General features: G+C 35.9%; 2 protein-coding genes across 2 annotated transcripts; both read left to right on the top strand.

The window, feature by feature from the left end:
- Nucleotides 1–397: 397 nt before the first annotated feature.
- On the top strand, nt 398–7,016 carry hexdc (hexosaminidase (glycosyl hydrolase family 20, catalytic domain) containing). The gene is made up of 12 exons (XM_048169747.1): nt 398–728; nt 803–918; nt 1,022–1,109; nt 1,273–1,437; nt 1,592–1,775; nt 2,479–2,550; nt 2,658–2,856; nt 2,942–3,024; nt 5,489–5,561; nt 5,682–5,792; nt 5,883–5,972; nt 6,531–7,016. The coding sequence occupies exons 1-12, from the start codon at nt 645–647 to the stop codon at nt 6,706–6,708; spliced, it is 1,443 nt and encodes a 480-aa protein (XP_048025704.1). The 5' UTR covers nt 398–644; the 3' UTR covers nt 6,709–7,016.
- Nucleotides 7,017–7,167: 151 nt separating this feature from the next.
- kctd2 (potassium channel tetramerization domain containing 2) lies at nt 7,168–19,562 on the top strand. Its single transcript, XM_048169751.1, is given in 8 exon segments — nt 7,168–7,884; nt 7,886–8,032; nt 11,021–11,129; nt 11,829–11,920; nt 12,510–12,605; nt 12,950–13,057; nt 13,059–13,076; nt 16,057–19,562. Coding segments are annotated over 8 exon segments (804 nt in total). The 5' UTR covers nt 7,168–7,680; the 3' UTR covers nt 16,087–19,562.
- The last annotated feature ends 39 nt before the right edge of the window (nt 19,563–19,601 follow it).

Here is a 19,601-nt window from a genome sequence, read left to right as displayed (position 1 = left end):
AATTCTGTTGCTATAGATTCCAGTTTCTTAAATATACTTTCAAAGTGTAAATATGTATATTATAAAATTATAGTTGTACATTTCTTCAGTTGATGATTTTTATTTAAAAAAAACATTTTATAATTAATTATTCAGTTCAGCTGGCTGACTTTTCATATTTCATAATAAATTCAGTAAAAAAAACTACAGAGTAATCAAAGTAATCAAGCAAACTAATATTATTTTTATTAATTAATTCGCGTTTTGCGCTCTTATTCTAAAATAACATCCCTGCAGAGAACCACAGTTCAAAGCTTCCGGTTCTGAGCGGACGTAAAAGCACTTGTAGTCCTACGTCTGCATTGCTGTGGGTTTAAGAATACACAAAAAACTACAATGCCCGTCGTGCGTCTCAGAAGAACTTTAACAGGGTGGTGGGAGTGTATGGTAAAATTTGGTAAACATCGATTCTTTCTCATGCTAAGCATCGTTGGATTGAATGAAAGTGCGTGTTTAGATAAAGGAACAAGGCTGAATAAGAAATACATGAAAAGAGAACCTGTGCACATTATACCTTCTCAGTTGTTAATCTCGTAATTCAAATATGGTATAAGAGTAAAAATATTTTTAAGGCGCTGTTAGCTTTTTATTGAGCTGCACCTGCTATGGACCCGTCATTGCGCAGTTGCAAAAAGTTAGTTCATCTGGACCTGAAAGGGGCACCTCCTAGAATTGGCTACTTAATTGAGGTACAACTTCTTTTACTCTAATAAAACTGTCTAAATAAAACTTTAAGGAATTAACCACGATTATGTTTCCTCAGTTGATCCAGTTATTTGCTGATCTTGGTGCCAATGGCTTGCTCATTGAATATGAGGATATGTTTCCCTATGAAGGAGAGCTGAAAATTCTTCAGTCTACGACTCAGCCTCCATACAGGTGAGGGTATATTTTGAAAATAGAACATTTATTTTTTTTATTATTATTATTATTTTATTTTTTTTGATAATTGAATTGATAAAAATATCTAATATCCAAACAGCCGTGAGGAGATTGCGTCTATCCAGGATGCTGCCAGTAGTAGAGGGTTGGAGATCATTCCCCTGGTGCAGACATATGGACATTTGGAAGTAACTATGAAACTGATTTTTGTCATTTAAATGAAGGAAGAAAGGGCCAGAGATTTGCAAGTTTAATATCAAAACACAATGCATTAAAAGCAATTTATCAACAAAATAAGCAAAACCCAATCATGCATATCAAACTTTAATATTTAAAAATGTTCTCAATCAGTTTGTCCTGAAGCACAAAGTGTTTCGAGATCTGCGGGAGGTGGACTACTGTCTGGGCACCCTGAACCCACACCATGATCGAGGAGTTAGGCTGGTGCGAGAGATGCTTCAACAGGTCATGAAGCTCCATCCTAAAAGTACCAGACTGCACATTGGAGCAGATGAGGTAAAGCCCAAGTCCCTATCAATAAAAAGAGTCACATGATTCCTGCAAGTGATCTATTCAGATCTTGAACAAAAAAAATGTTTGACATTTAAGTTAAAAGGTTCTAGTTTAATTTTGGTCTGTTGATCAAGTAACATTTGTTTTATTTTCATAGGTGTACATGCTTGGTCTCGGAGATGAGTCCAAACAGTGGTTAAGTGTTCCTGGTCGGAGTGTTCACCAGCTGTTCCTCAGTCATATCATTAAAGTGGCGAAGGGAATTCAGGCAAGTGTGCCCAACCTTAAGTTGATCATGTGGGATGATATGCTCAGGTCCATGACCCCTCAGACCATTAAAGGTGAGCGTTTAATGATTTAATTATTATGATTTTGCTGTGTACAAGAGGAAAATATATATTTAATAAATAGTGTCATTCATGATTAAAAGAATTGTTCACCCCAAAATGAAAAGTGTCTAAATTTACTCACCCTCATGTTGTTCCAAACCTGAATTTTTATTTAAGCTCTTTGAAATTATGATTTCAGAATTTTTATTTTTGTGTGAGCCATCTCTTCATATGCACAAAATCATACAATTATACATAAAAAGATTTTGGAGGGAGTTTGCACCTTCAAACAAGGTCTAAAGGGCTGTTCACTGAGGATGCACTTTTTTAATTGTTGGTCTTTGACTGATGCAATACATCTTGCTGGTTTTGGTATCTGATATCATCATGAGCTCTGCATTTTTACAACTTTTTTGTTCCATTCAGTTGAGCTGCATCCTGCTGTTATTGAATGCAAGAGTGCATACGGTAGCACCGAAGACAACAAACACTTCCTTTCAGTTGTTTTTTACATGCTAATATGATCCTTTCACCTCCTTTCTCTTGATGCGTTAAAGGTCGCCACCTCTATATTCACTGGGCCAAATGCCTTAAATGCTCCGCATCTTCCACACTGACACAAAGTGAAATGAAAGAAATATAATATAATTTACTGTAAGTAATGACCAAATCAAACTAAACAGTCATTTTTGTCCAATTTATGATATTATTCTAGAAAGTGGTCTTGTTGGATTAGTGCAACCAATGTTGTGGGATTACAACCCTGCTCTGGATGTCAAAAACACTGGTACGTTGCTCAGTATTTTAAAAACACACACTACTTTAAGTTACTGTTTTTCATTCATGAAATGAATTTATGATGATGCTTGTTCATTTTACATGAACTCTTTCCAGTTGTGCTAATGGAACTCTATAAGTCTGTGGGTATGTCACAGCAGTGGGCCGCCAGCTCTTTTAAAGGCTCGACCACTGTGCACACCTGCGTGACCAGCACTCAGAGGCATGTGGACAACCATTTGCAATGGCTCAAAGTGGTATCCAGCCTGTCAGCTGGCATTGAGCTACAGGGAATAGCACTAACTGGATGGCAAAGGTTCGATGACATCCTCTCTATCACTAGAATCACAGTCTTCTTATTGGCCAAGACAACAATAAGTATGTTTCTTTTTTCCCTTAAGATATGACCACCTGTCTGTTTTGTGTGAGCTGATGCCGGTGGGTTTGCCCTCTCTGGCTTCTTGTTTGCAAACTCTCATACATGGTCAGTCTCTTTCATTTTTCTCCTTTATGTTTCTTTTTCTTTAGTATGGAAGCTTGTTTCCGCCACTAAATTAAAAAAAAAAAAAAAAATACTCGCAATTGTGAGTTTTTATCACATTTAAGTTATTTATGTCGCAATTCTGACTTTATAACACGCAGTTGCGAGCTATGAAGTCAGTATTGTGAGATATAAACTGTGAGATATAACATTTTTTTCCCTCACAATTGCACATTATAAGACAATTGCGAGTTTATATCTCACAATTCTGACTTTATAACTCACAATTATGACTTTATATAACACAATTCTAACTATATCACGCAATTCTGAATTTATAACTTGCAATTCTGACTTTATAACTTACAATTATGACTTTATATCACACAATTCTGACTATAACACGCAATTCTGAATTTATAACTCGCAATTCTGACTTTATATCATGCAGTTTTGACTTTATATCATGCAATTCTGACATTATAACTCGCAATTCTGACTATATCACACAATTCTGACTATATCATGCAATTTTGAATTTATAACTTGCAATTCTGACTTTATATCACACAATTCTGACTTTATAACTCACAATTCTGACTTTATAACTCACAATTCTGCTGACTTTATATCACGCAATTCTGACTTTATAACTCACAATTCTGACTTTATATCACACAATTCTGACTTTATAACTCACAATTCTGACTTTATATCACACAATTCTGACTTTATAACTCACAATTCTGACTTTATATCACACAATTCTGACTTTATAACTCACAATTCTGACTTTAATTCTGACTTTATATCACACAATTCTGACTTTATAACTCACAATTCTGACTTTATAACTCACAATTCTGACTTTATATCACACAATTCTGACTTTATATCATGCAATTCTGATTTTATAACTCAAAATTCTGACTTTATAACTCACAATTCTGACTTTATATCACACAATTCTGACTTTATATCATGCAATTCTGATTTTATATCACACAATTCTGACTTTATAACTTGCAATTCTGACTTTATATCATGCATTTATGAGTTTATTACTCGCAATTCTGACTTTATATCACACAATTCTGATTATATTACGCAATTCTGATTTTATAATTCGCAATTCTGACTTTATATCATGCAATTCTGATTATATTACGCAATTATGACTATAACTCGCAATTCTGACTATATTACGCAATTTTGAATTTATAACTCGCAATTCTGACTTTATATCACACAATTCTGACTATAACACGCAATTCTGATTTTATAACTCAAAATTCTGACTTTATAACTCACAACTCTGACTTTATAACTCACAATTCTGACTTTATATCACGCAATTCTGACTTTATAACTCACAATTCTGACTTTATAACTCACAATTCTGACTTTATATCACGCAATTCTGACTTTATATCACGCAATTCTGACTTTATATCATGCATTTATGAGTTTATTACTCGCAATTCTGACTTTATATCACACAATTCTGATTATATTACGCAATTCTGATTTTATAACTCGCAATTCTGACTTTATATCACACAATTCTGACTATATTACGCAATTCTGACTTTATATTACGCAATTCTGACTTTATATCATGCAATTCTGACATTATATCACACAATTCTGACTTTATAACTCACAATTCTGACTTTATATCACGCAATTCTGACTTTATATCACGCAATTCTGACTTTATATCATGCATTTATGAGTTTATTACTCGCAATTCTGACTTTATATCACACAATTCTGATTATATTACGCAATTCTGATTTTATAACTCGCAATTCTGACTTTATATCACACAATTCTGACTATATTACGCAATTCTGACTTTATATTACGCAATTCTGACTTTATATCATGCAATTCTGACATTATATCACACAATTCTGACTATATTACGCAATTCTGACTTTATATCACGCAATTCTGACTTTATATCACACAATTCTGACTATATTACGCAATTCTGACTTTATATCACGCAATTCTGACTTTATATCACACAATTCTGACATTATATCACACAATTCCGACTTTATAACTTGCAATTCTGACTTTATATCACGCAATTCTGACTTTATAATTCACAATTCTGACTTTATAACTCACAATTCTGACTTTATATCACGCAATTCTGACTTTATATCACGCAATTCTGACTTTATATCATGCATTTATGAGTTTATTACTCGCAATTCTGACTTTATATCACACAATTCTGATTATATTACGCAATTCTGACTTTATATCACGCAATTCTGACTATATTACGCAATTCTGACTTTATATCACGCAATTCTGACTATATTACGCAATTCTGACTTTATATCACGCAATTCTGACTTTATATCACACAATTCTGACATTATATCACACAATTCCGACTTTATAACTTGCAATTCTGACTTTATATCACGCAATTCAATTTCAATTTCAGGTAGCTTTACTGAAGAGGTTCAAGAGAAGGTGGTTAAGACACTTGGCACTGTGGAAATAGGAGACACAGAGAGGTACCTTTCATACTTGTGTCCTGGAAAAAAAAGGCATGCGAGTGTCTAACACTAATAAACCTCAAGGGTTACTTTAAAATAGACTCATTTACAGCATATTCTTTGGCCTCTGTGTCCCAGATTGCCTTCCAGGACGCCTTCCTCCTTTCCTGGGGCGAAACTAGCTGAACTCATAGTAAAGCTGACATCTATGCTGGAGTCTGCAGAACTAAGACATTTTCAGAACAATATGTGAGTTCAGGGCCATTAAGGTTTCACTTTTAAAAGATGCTTTGAAGTTATTGCAAACTTCTCACTAAACAGTTCATTTTTGCATAATAGGTTTGTGAGGGGCTGGTTCACGCCTTATCACGTGCAAAGGAAGACCGTTAACCCACTTATTGCTCAACAGATTAAAACACAAGCAAAAATGTAAGTCTTTTATTATGAATATTTTAAGTTATATTTACACTACCATTCAAAGGTTTGGGGTTGGTAAGATTTTTTTTAATGTAAAAATGTCTCTTGTGCCCACTAAGGCTGCATTTATTTAATCAAAAACACTGTAAAAACAATAAAATTGTTAAAATAATATAACAATTTATGAACTGTTTTCTAGTTTTAGATATTTTAAAATGTAATTTATTCCTGTGACGGAAATCTTAATTTTCAGCAGTCATTACTACAGTCTTCAGTGTCACATGAGCCTTCAGAAATCATTCTAATATGATGATTTGAGGATCAAAAAACATGTTGATGTTGCTTCTTAATGGTTTATTTCTGGATGTTTTATTGAATAGAAAGTTCAATAAATTTCTTTCAAATAAACCTTTCAAAATCAAGTTTTACCCCAAACCTTTGAACAGCAGTAGCATATGTATAGTTTGCCTTTTTCACAACACTTTCTTTTCATGTTTATTATTCATGTGCAATTTAAACAAGGATTAACATAAGATATATCCCTATTTTTCATCTCATCTGTTCCACCAGGATTCTTGATGATGTGGAGATCCAGGTGCAAGAGGTGAGGGGAGAGATGTCTCTTCTGTACTCGGTCTCTACAGTACAGGAATGGGTGGACCAACACGTCACCCCAGTGCTGGAGCCTCTGCACAGCCTGCTAAAAGACACTGAAAGAGTTCTAAATGAAATGGGATTCTGCACTTAATCTACCTCTCAATCACAAATTTTGTGCATGAATTTTATTTAAAAACTTTCTGTGGTTCCATTCAAGTTAAACACTACTTGCACTGCAATGTAAAACGCATAGAAGCAACTGAGACGGCTTGTTTTTGTGAATAGCTATTGTATTCTTTAAAAACAAAGTGCAAAAACAATATAAATTGTAATAAAATATAGCATTATTATTATTATAATATTTGTTTCATTTAAAATGATTACCAACCAATATGTACCTAAATGAAATGAAAATCTGTCATTCTGACATTCCATGCTTAATAAATCATTTTAATCTTTTTTAAACTTGTTTTTATTTTCAGCAGTATTGTTGAATTAATCCACCCACAAACTTCAGAAGGGTTATTTTAGTATTTATATATTATTATACTATTTATTGATATTTTGAATTAGCTTTTAATTTTTTATATTTTCAGTTTTTATTTTAATTTTAGTTAAAAGCATTATATGCATTTGTCATTTGTATTTTCAAAAATATATAGCGTTAAGTAATTTTTATTTCATTTTATGTTTTAATATTTTTTTTAACTTAAACTTGTTTATTTCAGTTGGTTCCAAACGGCAACATTTCTAATTTTATAACAACAATTTCCCGAACATTATGTCTGAAATAAAGAAATACCAAAAAAATACAATTCTCCAGACTTTTATTTTGTCACATATGGATTTACTTGACCGGGAAGTGATATGTTAAGTCTCACCCATAATATTTGTAGCTTACATGGGTCGTTTGTATAAACAAAACGGATCAGTATAGCGTTTTAGGGCACTGTAAGCTATGTCGCCTCGCGTGAGCGTTACTAACACACCGCAACAATTTTGTCGTCGTCGTTATCAGCGCGTGTAAACCCGGCCCGTTTAGCGTAACAGCGCCGTGCGGAGCGCTAAATAAAGGCATTTAGTGTCTGATCAAGACGGAACTGACTGTTTGTTCTGCGAAAACATGGCAGAGTTGCACGTTGAGCCCAACGCGACTGGCATCATCGAGCAGACCGAGCATTGTGAAATCAGAGGCTCAGTGAACGTGAGACTCCCCTCCCCTACTCTGGTGATTCCGCCCCGGACTGGCTTGTCCAGTCCAGGGGTGTCCGGCTCCAGAGCTGTGTTTGGGTTTCCTATGAAGAACAACCCCAACTTCCCCATCATCAGAAGCCACAGAGAAGCCAGGATCTCGGTGGGTTCGGCTGAATGTCGGGGGAACCTACTTTGTTACAACGAAACAGACCCTTTGCAGGGATCCTAAATCGTTTCTGTATCGATTATGTCAGGAAGATCCAGATCTGGATTCAGATAAGGTAATGCTCTGTTTACATCATTAAAACCTGTATCAGTACTTAAAGTGAATCAGTCATCTGTCATTTTTCTTCTGTATGCAACATTAACAGTGGAAATGAATACATTTTGGACATAAACGGATTGTATGTATGCATTTGTATTGCACACTAGTTGGGATACATACTTATACATAAAGCTCAGCTGCTCAAATGAATAAAGTTCTGTCATCATTTAACTGTTACTCATGTCGTTTCAAACCTGTATGTCTTACTTTCTTCTGTGGAACACAAAAGACGATATTTTGAAGATTGTTGGTTACCAAACAGTACTGGTTCCCACTGTATGGACAACAAAAGATATTTCTGAAAACATCTTGTTTTTATGTTCCACAGAAGAAATAAAGTGGGTGATGAGGGTTATTAAATGATGACAGAATTTTAATTTTTATGTGAAATAATCCTGTAAGATAGTAGATGTACTAGTAAGATAGTAGATAACTAGTTTCTAAATGGTCTAAGTTGGTCATTATCTGGTTCACGAGTTACCATTTTCCATAAACCACCTTGAACACCTTAAGATGACCACCTGCTAACTGGTGTGTTGTTTCCAAGATGGTCTACCAGTTTGGACCAGGCAATGACAAGCGAATGACCATTTAGACAAGCTAGAAACAGGTTAACATGTTCAAGAACCAGCATGGCCACCTTTTTTTTTTCCCTATTGTGAAGTATATCCGAGTGAATCGGCTTTAAGAAAAAATGTAGGGTGGGACTTGGTTTTGTCCATTGGATATTTGTGGTTTGCTATTGCTGTGATCTCATGTGAGTGACAGGTTGTCCTGCCCTCATGTCATCAGAGAAGAGGTCAATGTCATTACAAGAGGGAGGGGAACTTATTTTGATTAAAGATTATGAGGGAATAAAAAAATGAATTAAAAAAATTGATGTGCATGGCTAAATCCTTTATAATACATACACTGCAATATTTTGATATCATAGTGACTTAAAGGGTTAGTTCACCCAAAAATGCAAATTCTGTCATTAATTACTCACCCTCATGTCGTTCCAAACCCGTAAGACCTTCAAAATCTTTGGAACACATATCAAGATATTTTTGATGAAATCCGATAGCTGTATGACTTCTCAGTAGACAGCAATATACCCACCACTTTCAAGGTCTAGAAAGGTACTAAAGACATTGTTAAAATAGTCCATGTGGCTTCAGTGGTTCAACCTTCATTTTATGAAGCGTCGAGGATACTTTTTGTGTAAAAACAAACCGAAAATAACGACTTTATTCAACAATATCTTCTCTTCTGTGTCATTCTCCTACGCTGTTTACATTCAGCACTTCTAGGTTCTACGTCAGAACGCCTGCTCAGTATTGGCCGACGCTGTTCACATGAGCAGCACGACGCATGTGTGTGATGTTGACGCAGGAGTCGGCCGTTAATGAATCAGCGTTCTGACGTAGAACCTGGAATTAAAAGGTTGAACCACTGCAGTCACGTGGACTAATTTAACGATGTCTGTAGTACCTTTCTGGACCTTGAAAGTGGTGGTTAAATTGCTGTCTATGGACCAGTCAGATACCTCTTGGATTTCATCAAAAATATCTTAATTTGTGTTCTGAAGATGAACGAAGGTCTTACAGGTGTGGAACGACATGAGGGTGATTCATTAATGACAGAATTTTCATTTTTGGGTGAACTAACCCTTTAAAGGATTAGTCCACATTTAAGTAAACTTTTCCTGATAATTTACTCACCCCCATGTCATCCAAGATGTCCATGTCTTTCTTTCTTCAGTCGAAAAGAAATTAAAGTTTTTGATGAAAAAATTCCAGGATTTTTCTCCTTATAATAGACTTCAATGGGCACCAAACAGTTGAAAGTCAAAATTAGTTTCACTGCAGCTTCAAATTGTTCAACACGATCCCAGATGAGAAATAAGGGTCTTATCTAGTGAAACCAGCACTCATTTTCTGAAAAAAATTGAAAATTATATAAGTTTTAACCAGAAATGCTCATCTTGAACTCTCTCTTCTTCTTCTCCTCTATTAGAATTCCAGCAGTGTAGATGCTGCTAAGTGCATTACTGCCCTCCACAGGCCAAAGTTTGAACTAATTGTTATATGCAATATGCTAGTGCAAGTATATAACAATTAGTTCAAACTTTGGCCTGTGGAGGGCAGTATTACGCTTAGCAGCATCTACACTGCTGGAATTCAAATAGAGAAGAAGAAAAGAACTAGCTCAAGATGAGCATTTATGGTTAAAACTTACATCATTTTCAATGGTTTCACTAGATAAGACCCTTATTTCTCATCTGGGATCGTGTTGAACAATTTGAAGCTGCAGTGAAACTAATTTTGACCTTCAACTCTTTGGTGCCCATTGAAGTCTACTATAAGGAGAATAATCCTGGAATGTTTTCATCAAAAACTTGAATTTCTTTTCGACTGAAGAAAGAAAGACATGGACATCTTGGATGACATGGGGGTGAGTAAATTATCAGGAAAAGTTTATTTAAAAGTGGACTAATCCTTTAAGGCTGGTCGATTTTGATAGATTTCTTGCTGGTCCAAGAAATTCTACTAGTTTGCACCAACTAATAACCATCTCTAAACTAGCTACATGTACCATGTTTAAGTTGTCTACAAACTTTATTTTACAGCAGGATGTAGTGTACAGTTATTTCACAGTTCAGCAGAGGATTTCCTCTCAAAGGTGTCAGTTTATATAAAAAATAGTTCACAGTTTGCAGCTTCAGAATTACTAAAGATTCTTATTTGAAAAAAGCTGTTGCAACTCCAATTTGCTCGTTACTTTACCTGCTGCTTGAGTGACATTAACATGATGTTAATGGAATCATTCAAGGGGGGGTTTTCACAAATGAACCAACACTTTTACCTGCAGCGACCAAAACAATGATGGTAAAGGATATCCAAAACTATGCACTGCAATTGCAAAAAACACTATTCACACTGTTAGTTGTCTTTTCTCACAGGATGAGACAGGAGCATATTTGATTGACAGGGATCCCACATATTTCGGACCCATCTTGAACTACTTGAGGCATGGAAAGTTGATCATCAACAAGAACCTCGCTGAGGAGGGTGAGATGATCTGGGCATGCTGCCCTCAAAAACTTCTTAATGGAACAGTAATGACCTAGTTTCATTTAGAAACATCAATTTTTTTGTGGAAAGGGACCACAGTGTACTCACGTAAGAGCTAATTTCCAGCAGGACTGGTGAGATATTGAAAGGCTTACAGTCTATGTGTCCAATAATTGTGTCTTTTTTTGTGAGTCATTGCTCCAAATTGTGATGATGGCAGTTATTGCATGATGTTTTGGTTTTGTTTTGTTACCAATTTGGTCTACTTGTAGTGCGTAATTTCTAATCATCTTCTTTTATTGGCTTGGATGTAGCATTAAAGGGATAGTTCACTCAAAAAATGTAAATTCTGACATCTTTTACTCACCCTTATGTTGTTCCAAACCTGTATAATTTTCTTTGTTCTGTTAAACGCAAAGTAACTCTATACAATGAAAGTCAATGGAGTCCAGTGATATTTTGGACACCATTGACTTTGATTGTATGGACAAAAACAGTTGAAACATCTTCTTTTGTGTACCGCAGCAGAAAGAATGTCATACAGGTTTGGTACGACATAAAGGTGAGTAAATGATGACAGAATTTTCATTTTGGTGTGAACCATTCCTTTAAGACTATATTTTTCCAGATATTTATTTCTGATTACAAAGCAAGTAACCACATGATAGATTTTTACTGATTCTCTGGCTACTGCAGGTGTTCTGGAGGAAGCTGAGTTTTACAACATTGCGTCACTTGTGAGGCTGGTGAAGGAGAGAATACGAGACAATGAGAACAGAACGTCTCAGGTATGTGGGAAACAGCCGGAGGAACGGGACAGTTTGTGGTTCTTTGTATGCAATCAATCAGCCAATTTGCTAGTATTACAGGGATTACTCAAAGGGAGTGTTTCATTCCTTGATTTCAAGCAGCCTGTGCCAAAAGGGAATACTTTTCCATTAGAATGTAAATTCCTCATTCGAAACTATTTAGGAACCGAAGAGAAGTTTATTTGAATCGATGTTCAAATGCGCAGCTGCCCTACCTAATAAAACAAACTTCATTGTAGGCAAGCACTGACTTATTGACATAATTTGAGAATTTGCTTCAAGGAATTGTTTACCCCAGAATGAAAAGTTTGTCATCATTTACTTACCTTAAAACTTATTACTTTCTCTCTTCTATGAAATGCAAAAGATGTTTTGAATAATGTTCAAGCTGCTCTTTTCCATACAATGAAATACTGTGTGCTTCCATCGTATGGAAAAGAGTTTGTACTTTCTAGATAGAATTTTCATTTTGGGGTTAGGGTTACGCTTAAATGGGTTTCTAAAAACCTTGAATTCTGCTATAATCCCTAATATTATTATTACATTATGGATATTATTGTTTTTACAGGGCCCTGTGAAGCATGTGTATCGTGTATTACAATGTCAAGAAGAGGAGCTCACTCAAATGGTTTCCACCATGTCAGACGGATGGAAGTTTGAACAGGTAGGTTTTGTTTTCTCTTCACAACCCTCTGTCATATGTGGTGCTATCGACCGGTATACAGATTCTATGTCTGGACCCGCAGTATTTTACTGTAGCATATTTGAACTCAGATATGCAGTAGATCTCTGGATAGCTCTATTATGTCTTATCAGGTTGTTTCTTATAAGTCCCTCATCCTATAAATGTCCCTCATCCCTAAGAAGAATAACAGATTGTACATACTGTACATTGTTTTGGAGAGACAGGCTATGTCTACACCTTTATTTGGGACTTACGTAAGCCGCTGTTTTTGTTGCTTATCTGTTTGCTATGGTACAAACTTGACTCAACTTGTCTATCTCAAGCTCATAAGTATCGGCTCCTCCTATAACTATGGCAACGAGGACCAAGCCGAATTCCTGTGCGTCGTTTCCCGGGAGCTCAACAACTCCACCAACGGAATTGTTATCGAAGCCCACTGAGAAGGCTAAGGTATGATAACTCTCTTTCATTACCTTAATTAGTTTTATAATTTAAAAAAAAAAAAACTATTTTGGTAACAAAATATATTAATATTTTAGAACAAAATATTATCTTATATTTTGTTACAAAAATGTTTTCAAATAGATGATTAAACTGAATAAGGTAAAATGTAGTTTTATTATTATTATTATTATTATTATTATTTTGTTACAAAAAAAAAATGTAATGAAATGATTAAATAAGAAATAATAAAGATAATGTGCAGCCCTGCAAAAAAGCACAACAAACCTTGATTTATTTATTTTTTTTTAAATCGCAATTGCAATTTTTATCAGAAAAAAATGGCAATTTGACCCTCCCAATTGTGCAGCCCTATTATTATTATTATTATTATTATTTTTTTTTTTTTGTTACAAAAAAGTTTAAATTAAAGGGTTATTTCACCCAAAAATTAAAATTCTGTCATTTATTATTCACCCTCATGTCGTTCCACACCTGTAAGACCTTCGTTCATCTTCGGAACACAAATTAAGATATTTTAGTTGAAATCCGATGGCTCCGTGAGGCCTCCATAGGAAGCAATGACACTTCCTCTCTCAAGATCCATAAAGGTACTAAAAACATATTTAAATTGGTTTATGTGAGTACAGTGGTTCAATATTAATATTATAAAGCGACGAGAATATTTTTGGTGCGCCAAAAAAACCCAAAATAACGACTTATTTAGTGATGGCCGAATTCAAAACACTGCTTCATGACGCTTCGGAGCATAATGAATCAGCGTGTCGAATCAGCGGTTCGGAGCGTTATGAATGAGCATATCAAATCATGATTCAGATCGCGTGTCAAACCGCCAAACTGCTGAAATCACGTGACTTTGGTGCTCTGAACAGCTGATTCGATACACTGATTCATTATGCTCCGATGCTTCCTTAAGAATTGTTTTGAAATCGGCCATCACTTTATAAGTCGTTATTTTGTTTTTTTTGGCGCACCAAAAATATTCTCGTCGCTTTATAATATTAATATTGAACCACTGTACACAAATGAACCGATTTAAATATGTTTTTAGTACCTTTATGGATCTTGAGAGAGGAAATGTCATTGCTCCCTATGGAGGCCTCACGGAGCTATCGGATTTCAACTAAAATATCTTAATTTGTGTTCCGAAGATTAACGAAGGTCTTACGGGTGTGGAACGGCATGAGGGTAAGTAATAAATGACAGAATTTTTGGGTGAACTAACCCTATAACTTTAATAAGGGAATATATAATAATTATTATAATACTGAAAGTAGTTGTAGTAATAATGATTATTATTGTTAGCAGTAGTAGTAATAACAGAAGTAGTTAAAGGGATAGTTCACTTAAAATTAAAAATTATCCCATAATTTACTTGCCCTCAATCCATCCTAGGTCTGTGAAGATATGACTATCTTCTTTCAGACAAACAAAATCAGAGTTATATAAAAAAAATCCTGGCTCCTCCAAGCTTTATAATGGTAGTGAAGGGTGCTCCTGATCCAAAAAATTGCATCCATCCATCATAAAAATAATCCATACAACTCCAGGGGGTTAAAGCTGCTATAGGTAACTAAAAATTTTTTTTTACATATTTGTTAAACCTGACATAATGTCCTGACAGTAGAATATGAGACAGATAATCTGTGAAAAAATCAAGCTCCTCTGGCTCCTCCCAGTGGTCCTATTGCCATTTGCAGAAATACACCGCTCCCGGTAAGAAACAACCAATCAGAGCCAGGAGGAGTGTCTTAGCAGTGTCAATCAATCAAGCTCGCGTGCGCGCTGATCTCACCCCTCCCATGCACAGCGCCAGCGCATACAGGCTTCAAGATTACCGGTGTGCCGCAGCTTTGCTTATGGCGGAAAAACAATCCAAACTGTCAATTCCTCGAGTGGCACCTGCTCATAAAATAAAGACGGGTAAACGGAAAAAGACAGATGACGATGATAAAAAAGCCAAAAAGAAAGAATTAGATAGAGCCCGAAATAAAACGAGGGTAAATATCGGAGCGGCTTTTCCGAGGTGGAGGGAGCTACGTGTCCTGAACGGATTAAAAACCGATGCAGAGTCAGCCACATTTCTGCTTGACAAGTAAGTATCCCTGCTTGATTTGTTTAATTTTTAAAGAACTACACAACTAAGATAATTTCAAAACAGGACTGAAAAATTATGTATGGCATGGTTTCTTGTAGATTTCAGGGTGGTCCTTTGCATATAACATCGTTTTATTTCGCCATAAGCAAAGCTGCGGCACACCGGTAATCTTGAATTTGACGCCTGTACACTGTGCATGAGAGGAGTGTGATCAGCGCGCACGCGAGCTTGATTGATTGACACTGCTAAGACACTCCTCCTGGCTCTGATTGGTTGTTTCTTACCGGGAGCGGTGTATTTCTGCAAATGGCAATAGGACCACTGGGAGGAGCTAGAGGAGCTTGATTTTTTTCACAGATTATCTGTCTCATATTCTACTGTCAGGACATAATGTCAGGTTTAACAAATATGTAAAAAATATTTTTTTTACAAAAGTTACCTACAGCAGCTTTAATAAAAGCCATCTGATGCAAAACGATGGGTTTTTGTAATAAACATATCCATATTTAAAACTTTATAAACTAAAAGAGCTTCTGGCAGAAAGCCTATGCAAATCGCGTTAGAGTGGAAGAGTGACATCTGACGCAGTGTATGACATAGGACGTGGATTATTTTTATGATGGTTGGATGCACCTTTTTGAGCTTCAAAATCAGGAGCGCCATTCACTACCATTATAAAACTTGGAAGATCCAGGATATTTTTAATATAACTCTGATTGTGTTCGTCTGAACGAAGATAGTCATACACACCTTGGATGGCTTGAGGGTGAGTAAATCATGGGATAATTTTCATTTTGGGGTGAACTATATCTTTAATAGCAAATAATACAAATTGTAGAGCTCATTGGTGTCCTCATGTTTCCCCAACAGATCCTTCAGGAGAGGGGGTCCAGGATGTGAGGAGCCTACACAGATCTCCCATTCCTCACTTCCTTTCTCCAGATCCTTCTCAACCATACAGCTGACTTCAAGTTCATTAGCCCACCACCCCTCACCTCACCCTCCCCTCCTCCCTTGTGCCTTTCCACTGTGGGGGATTCAGTCCCCCTCCTCCCTGCAGTGCTGCAACATTAACCAATCAGCACCACCACTAACTATCACTGCTATTATCGACTAATCAAAAATGCGTCCGAGGTTAAACCTCAGACCATCACATTTGATGCAAGACTGCTCAGAGAGAGGATTACAGGGAAGGATTCATCATTCATCCTAATGCTTATTTATGCAGACTTCATCATCATCATCATCATCCTCCTCATATCCCGGTCATTATCATCATAATCTTTACAGCTGCTGGCTTTAAATGTTTAAAGGGGGTTCAGTTGCCCCCGTTGGCTCGGCTGCATCCAGATGACCATAATCTCCTCAGGACTTCCAAACGGCGTGCAAGATAGACTCACTTCTCCGACCGTAAATACAGCTTCTCTTAACAAGCACATTAACTTACACTGTAAATCATTAGCAGCAAAATTCGCATCATTTCAGCATTCACTTCCCATTGCCTGATCAGACCAAAAGCACAGCAGATGGCGCAATGGATAAAAAGAAAACAGCGGCTTTTGAACATCTTCAGAGTGGCATGTTTCTTTCGTTAACTACCCATTTACCCGTCTGGAAAGGACCAGAGGCGAAGGGAGAACTCATACTGCCAAATGTCCAGTCAGATGCCCAAAATCGCGTGTCCGTCGCTGTGAAGATGTCTCACATTTCTGATTTGCTCCGGTTGGTTTTTGTCATCCTGGATTTTTTTTTTTTTTTTTTTTTTTTGCCTTGTTGCTGGATATTTCAAAGCATCCAAACAGGAAATTTAAAAAAACAACAACAAAAAAAACAAAAACAAAGAAATATGTGGTTGTAGGGCATGTGAGGATTATGTATATTACAAACATATGTATTACGAAGAGGCCGAATGCAAGTCATTGTTAATATCTGTACCATAGTGGTTGTTTTTTTTTTTTTTTCCTGTGTGTGTTCATCAAGATGAGTTTCTCTATTTGATTGGGGAAGGTTCTGTATTGACCCCTAATGTCATTTTTTTTTTTTTTTTTTTAAAGCCTGGTCGCCGAGATGTGAATTTGTTGTGGTTCCTTCAAACTTTTTGTCAATGACTGGAAAAAGAAAAAAAAAAACAGGAGACTTCTTGTATAGAGGTATCAGGCGAACATAGTCCAGGTGGTTCAGGAGACTGTTGTTAGACAAAGTGCCCACAAGTTTTGAGTCAGGGCAAAACTGCATTAGTGGCTCTTTGTTGCATCTTTTGACATTTTTCTGACATTTTAGATTCAGATACAGCTCTCCCCGTAACATTTTGGCTACTTAACTGTTTAACTCATTATTGTTTAAACAAAGTCTGATCACGTTAGTGGAATGTTTCTGAAGGTTAAGGGCTCCATTTACTGTGGAACATTCTTGTCTTTTTTTCCTCCCCAAAATCTAGTTTCATTTTAACATTGAAGCTCAGTCTTTGAAACCAGTTGCCCTCATTGTTGAACCCAAATCTAGTCTAAATAAGCAGATAAAATTGATCTCCTGTTCTATTTATTTTTTTAACAAATACATTGTGGTTTTTCTGAATCTACTGTGACTACATCACAAATTGTCAGTATTTGAACGGTATCCAGGCTTGGTTATTTGGTTATACATATCTTTTGATAAACTATTGAATCTAGGGATCAGTGTAAGATGGGATCATGTGCGTGGACTTTAGGTGACGTTTTTACGGTCTGCAGTGTTTTAAAGTGTCGTCTCTTCCTCTCTAAAAACCGTTAAGGACTTTACCTCTTTATCGCACTAAACTCATGTCCTTTTGTTTATCATATCAAGAAGACAGTACTTGAGTTTGTGAGCTACAGTATACTTTGTTTATGTGGTCGTTGGTTTTCCCTTTCTTTGGTTGTGTTAATGTTTTCCCCCTCCTGGAGAGAGTTTATTTGTTCAGCCTCAATTATTAGTCAATGAAGTTCCTGTAACGGGACCTCAGCCTCTCTCACAGGATCCTATTGTACATTCCCATTGTTCAAATAGGTTTCAAGTCTGGTTTCAAAGCAGAGTCCTGGATTCAAATCTAGGGGGCACTGTTTAAGTCTCTCTCCGGCCCAATTGTTTGTCTAGTGTCGTGCCTTTGACCTGTCGTGCCCTACGTGTTTTCGCTCCTATATTACTCTTCTTAAAATACAGATGGTTCATAAATTTCATGTTTGTTTTGACTAACTCAGTTCTGTTCCTTGACTCAGATACTGAATGTGAATCCCGTTTCCCCTGAGTTTGTTATTGTTCTTGTTACAGTGGTTCATCTGTATTTAGCTTTTCCACTCTTTCCCCTATGCACTTTTAATTTTTGCACCACCTTGCATTATAATGTTCTCACTGTGTGCATTTTGTTTTGAGATTTTGTTCTATTTTTAGAATCGAACCCCATGTGAGGCAAAAGAAAACGTCATGTGCAGTCTCAAGTTTTATTTACGACGGTTCAGGAAACTGATATGGATGTCACATTGACTGCTGATGCTTTACAGCACTTGAGACTGTGAGACTTCTTTGTGTCTCGGTTCCTTGAAGAAATCTATCATTATCTTTTAGTTCTTGTACCACATGTTGTTTAAGATCAAACAAAAAGATATATAGATAAAAAGATATCTTCTTTGTGAAAAGATATATGCTATTCTGAAAAAAACAGGAGGTTGACGTTTTTGAACGCCAACTTGGAAGCATGCAATGTGTTGAGTATATAATGTTATATGCTGGGATGTTGTCATATTGTAAAGGTGAATTGGTGCATGGACAGTTGACAGATGGTATTAATAACACTTAAGAAGTGGAAAATCTGGCCCTATTTTATCTGTTCTGTAGAAATCGCTAAAATAAACACATTACTAGTTGAAAAACTTGCTTGCTGAGGCAAAATATGCTTTTGCAACACCCCGTGTATTTGATAAAAACATTGGTTGAAAGCCTTATTTCGAGCCGGCCAAAAGTGCAGACATCTGTCATAATGTTTTAGATAAAAGTTAAAAACAAAGTCCATGTTTAACAGAAGAGTTTACTTTTATTTTCCTGCCATAATGTTAAGTCTACAACACCTGCATGCTTTAATATACAGTACACGCATTTATTTGTGCTGAAAACCTGCTCTTTCATCAGATGTTTTGGGTGTATTGCATTGTCAATAGTATTGATGTAAAGTGTCAAATATGTCACTAGGCTATGGAGATTGTGGAGCTAAGTGTTCTGGAAATGAATAGTCTTGATCAGACTGTCCTTTTCAATTTTTTTTTATTTCATTTTGGAAGTTTGTCTTCTGATGCAGTTACTTGCAATGTACAGATTGCAAAATGATAATGTATGATTTTTATCATAAAATGTGTTTGTGTTTCAGACTTGTGGCGTGCTTATTTTGTTTTAAAAAAATGCAAGAA

The sequence above is a fragment of the Megalobrama amblycephala genome, linkage group LG20, assembly GCF_018812025.1.
Source record: "Megalobrama amblycephala isolate DHTTF-2021 linkage group LG20, ASM1881202v1, whole genome shotgun sequence".
In the NCBI taxonomy this organism is placed as follows: Eukaryota; Metazoa; Chordata; class Actinopteri; order Cypriniformes; family Xenocyprididae; genus Megalobrama; species Megalobrama amblycephala.
Note: the sequence above shows the minus strand (reverse complement) of the source record. Positions and strands in the feature narration are given on the sequence as shown.

Coding starts and splice junctions, on each gene's coding strand:
- hexdc (XM_048169747.1), top strand. CDS start 645: ATGGACCCGTCATTGCGCAGTTGCAAAAAGTTAGTTCATCTGGACCTG. Junction 1,776..2,478: donor GACCCCTCAGACCATTAAAG/GTGAGCGTTTAA, acceptor ATATTATTCTAG/AAAGTGGTCTTGTTGGATTA. Junction 5,973..6,530: donor ATTAAAACACAAGCAAAAAT/GTAAGTCTTTTA, acceptor CTGTTCCACCAG/GATTCTTGATGATGTGGAGA.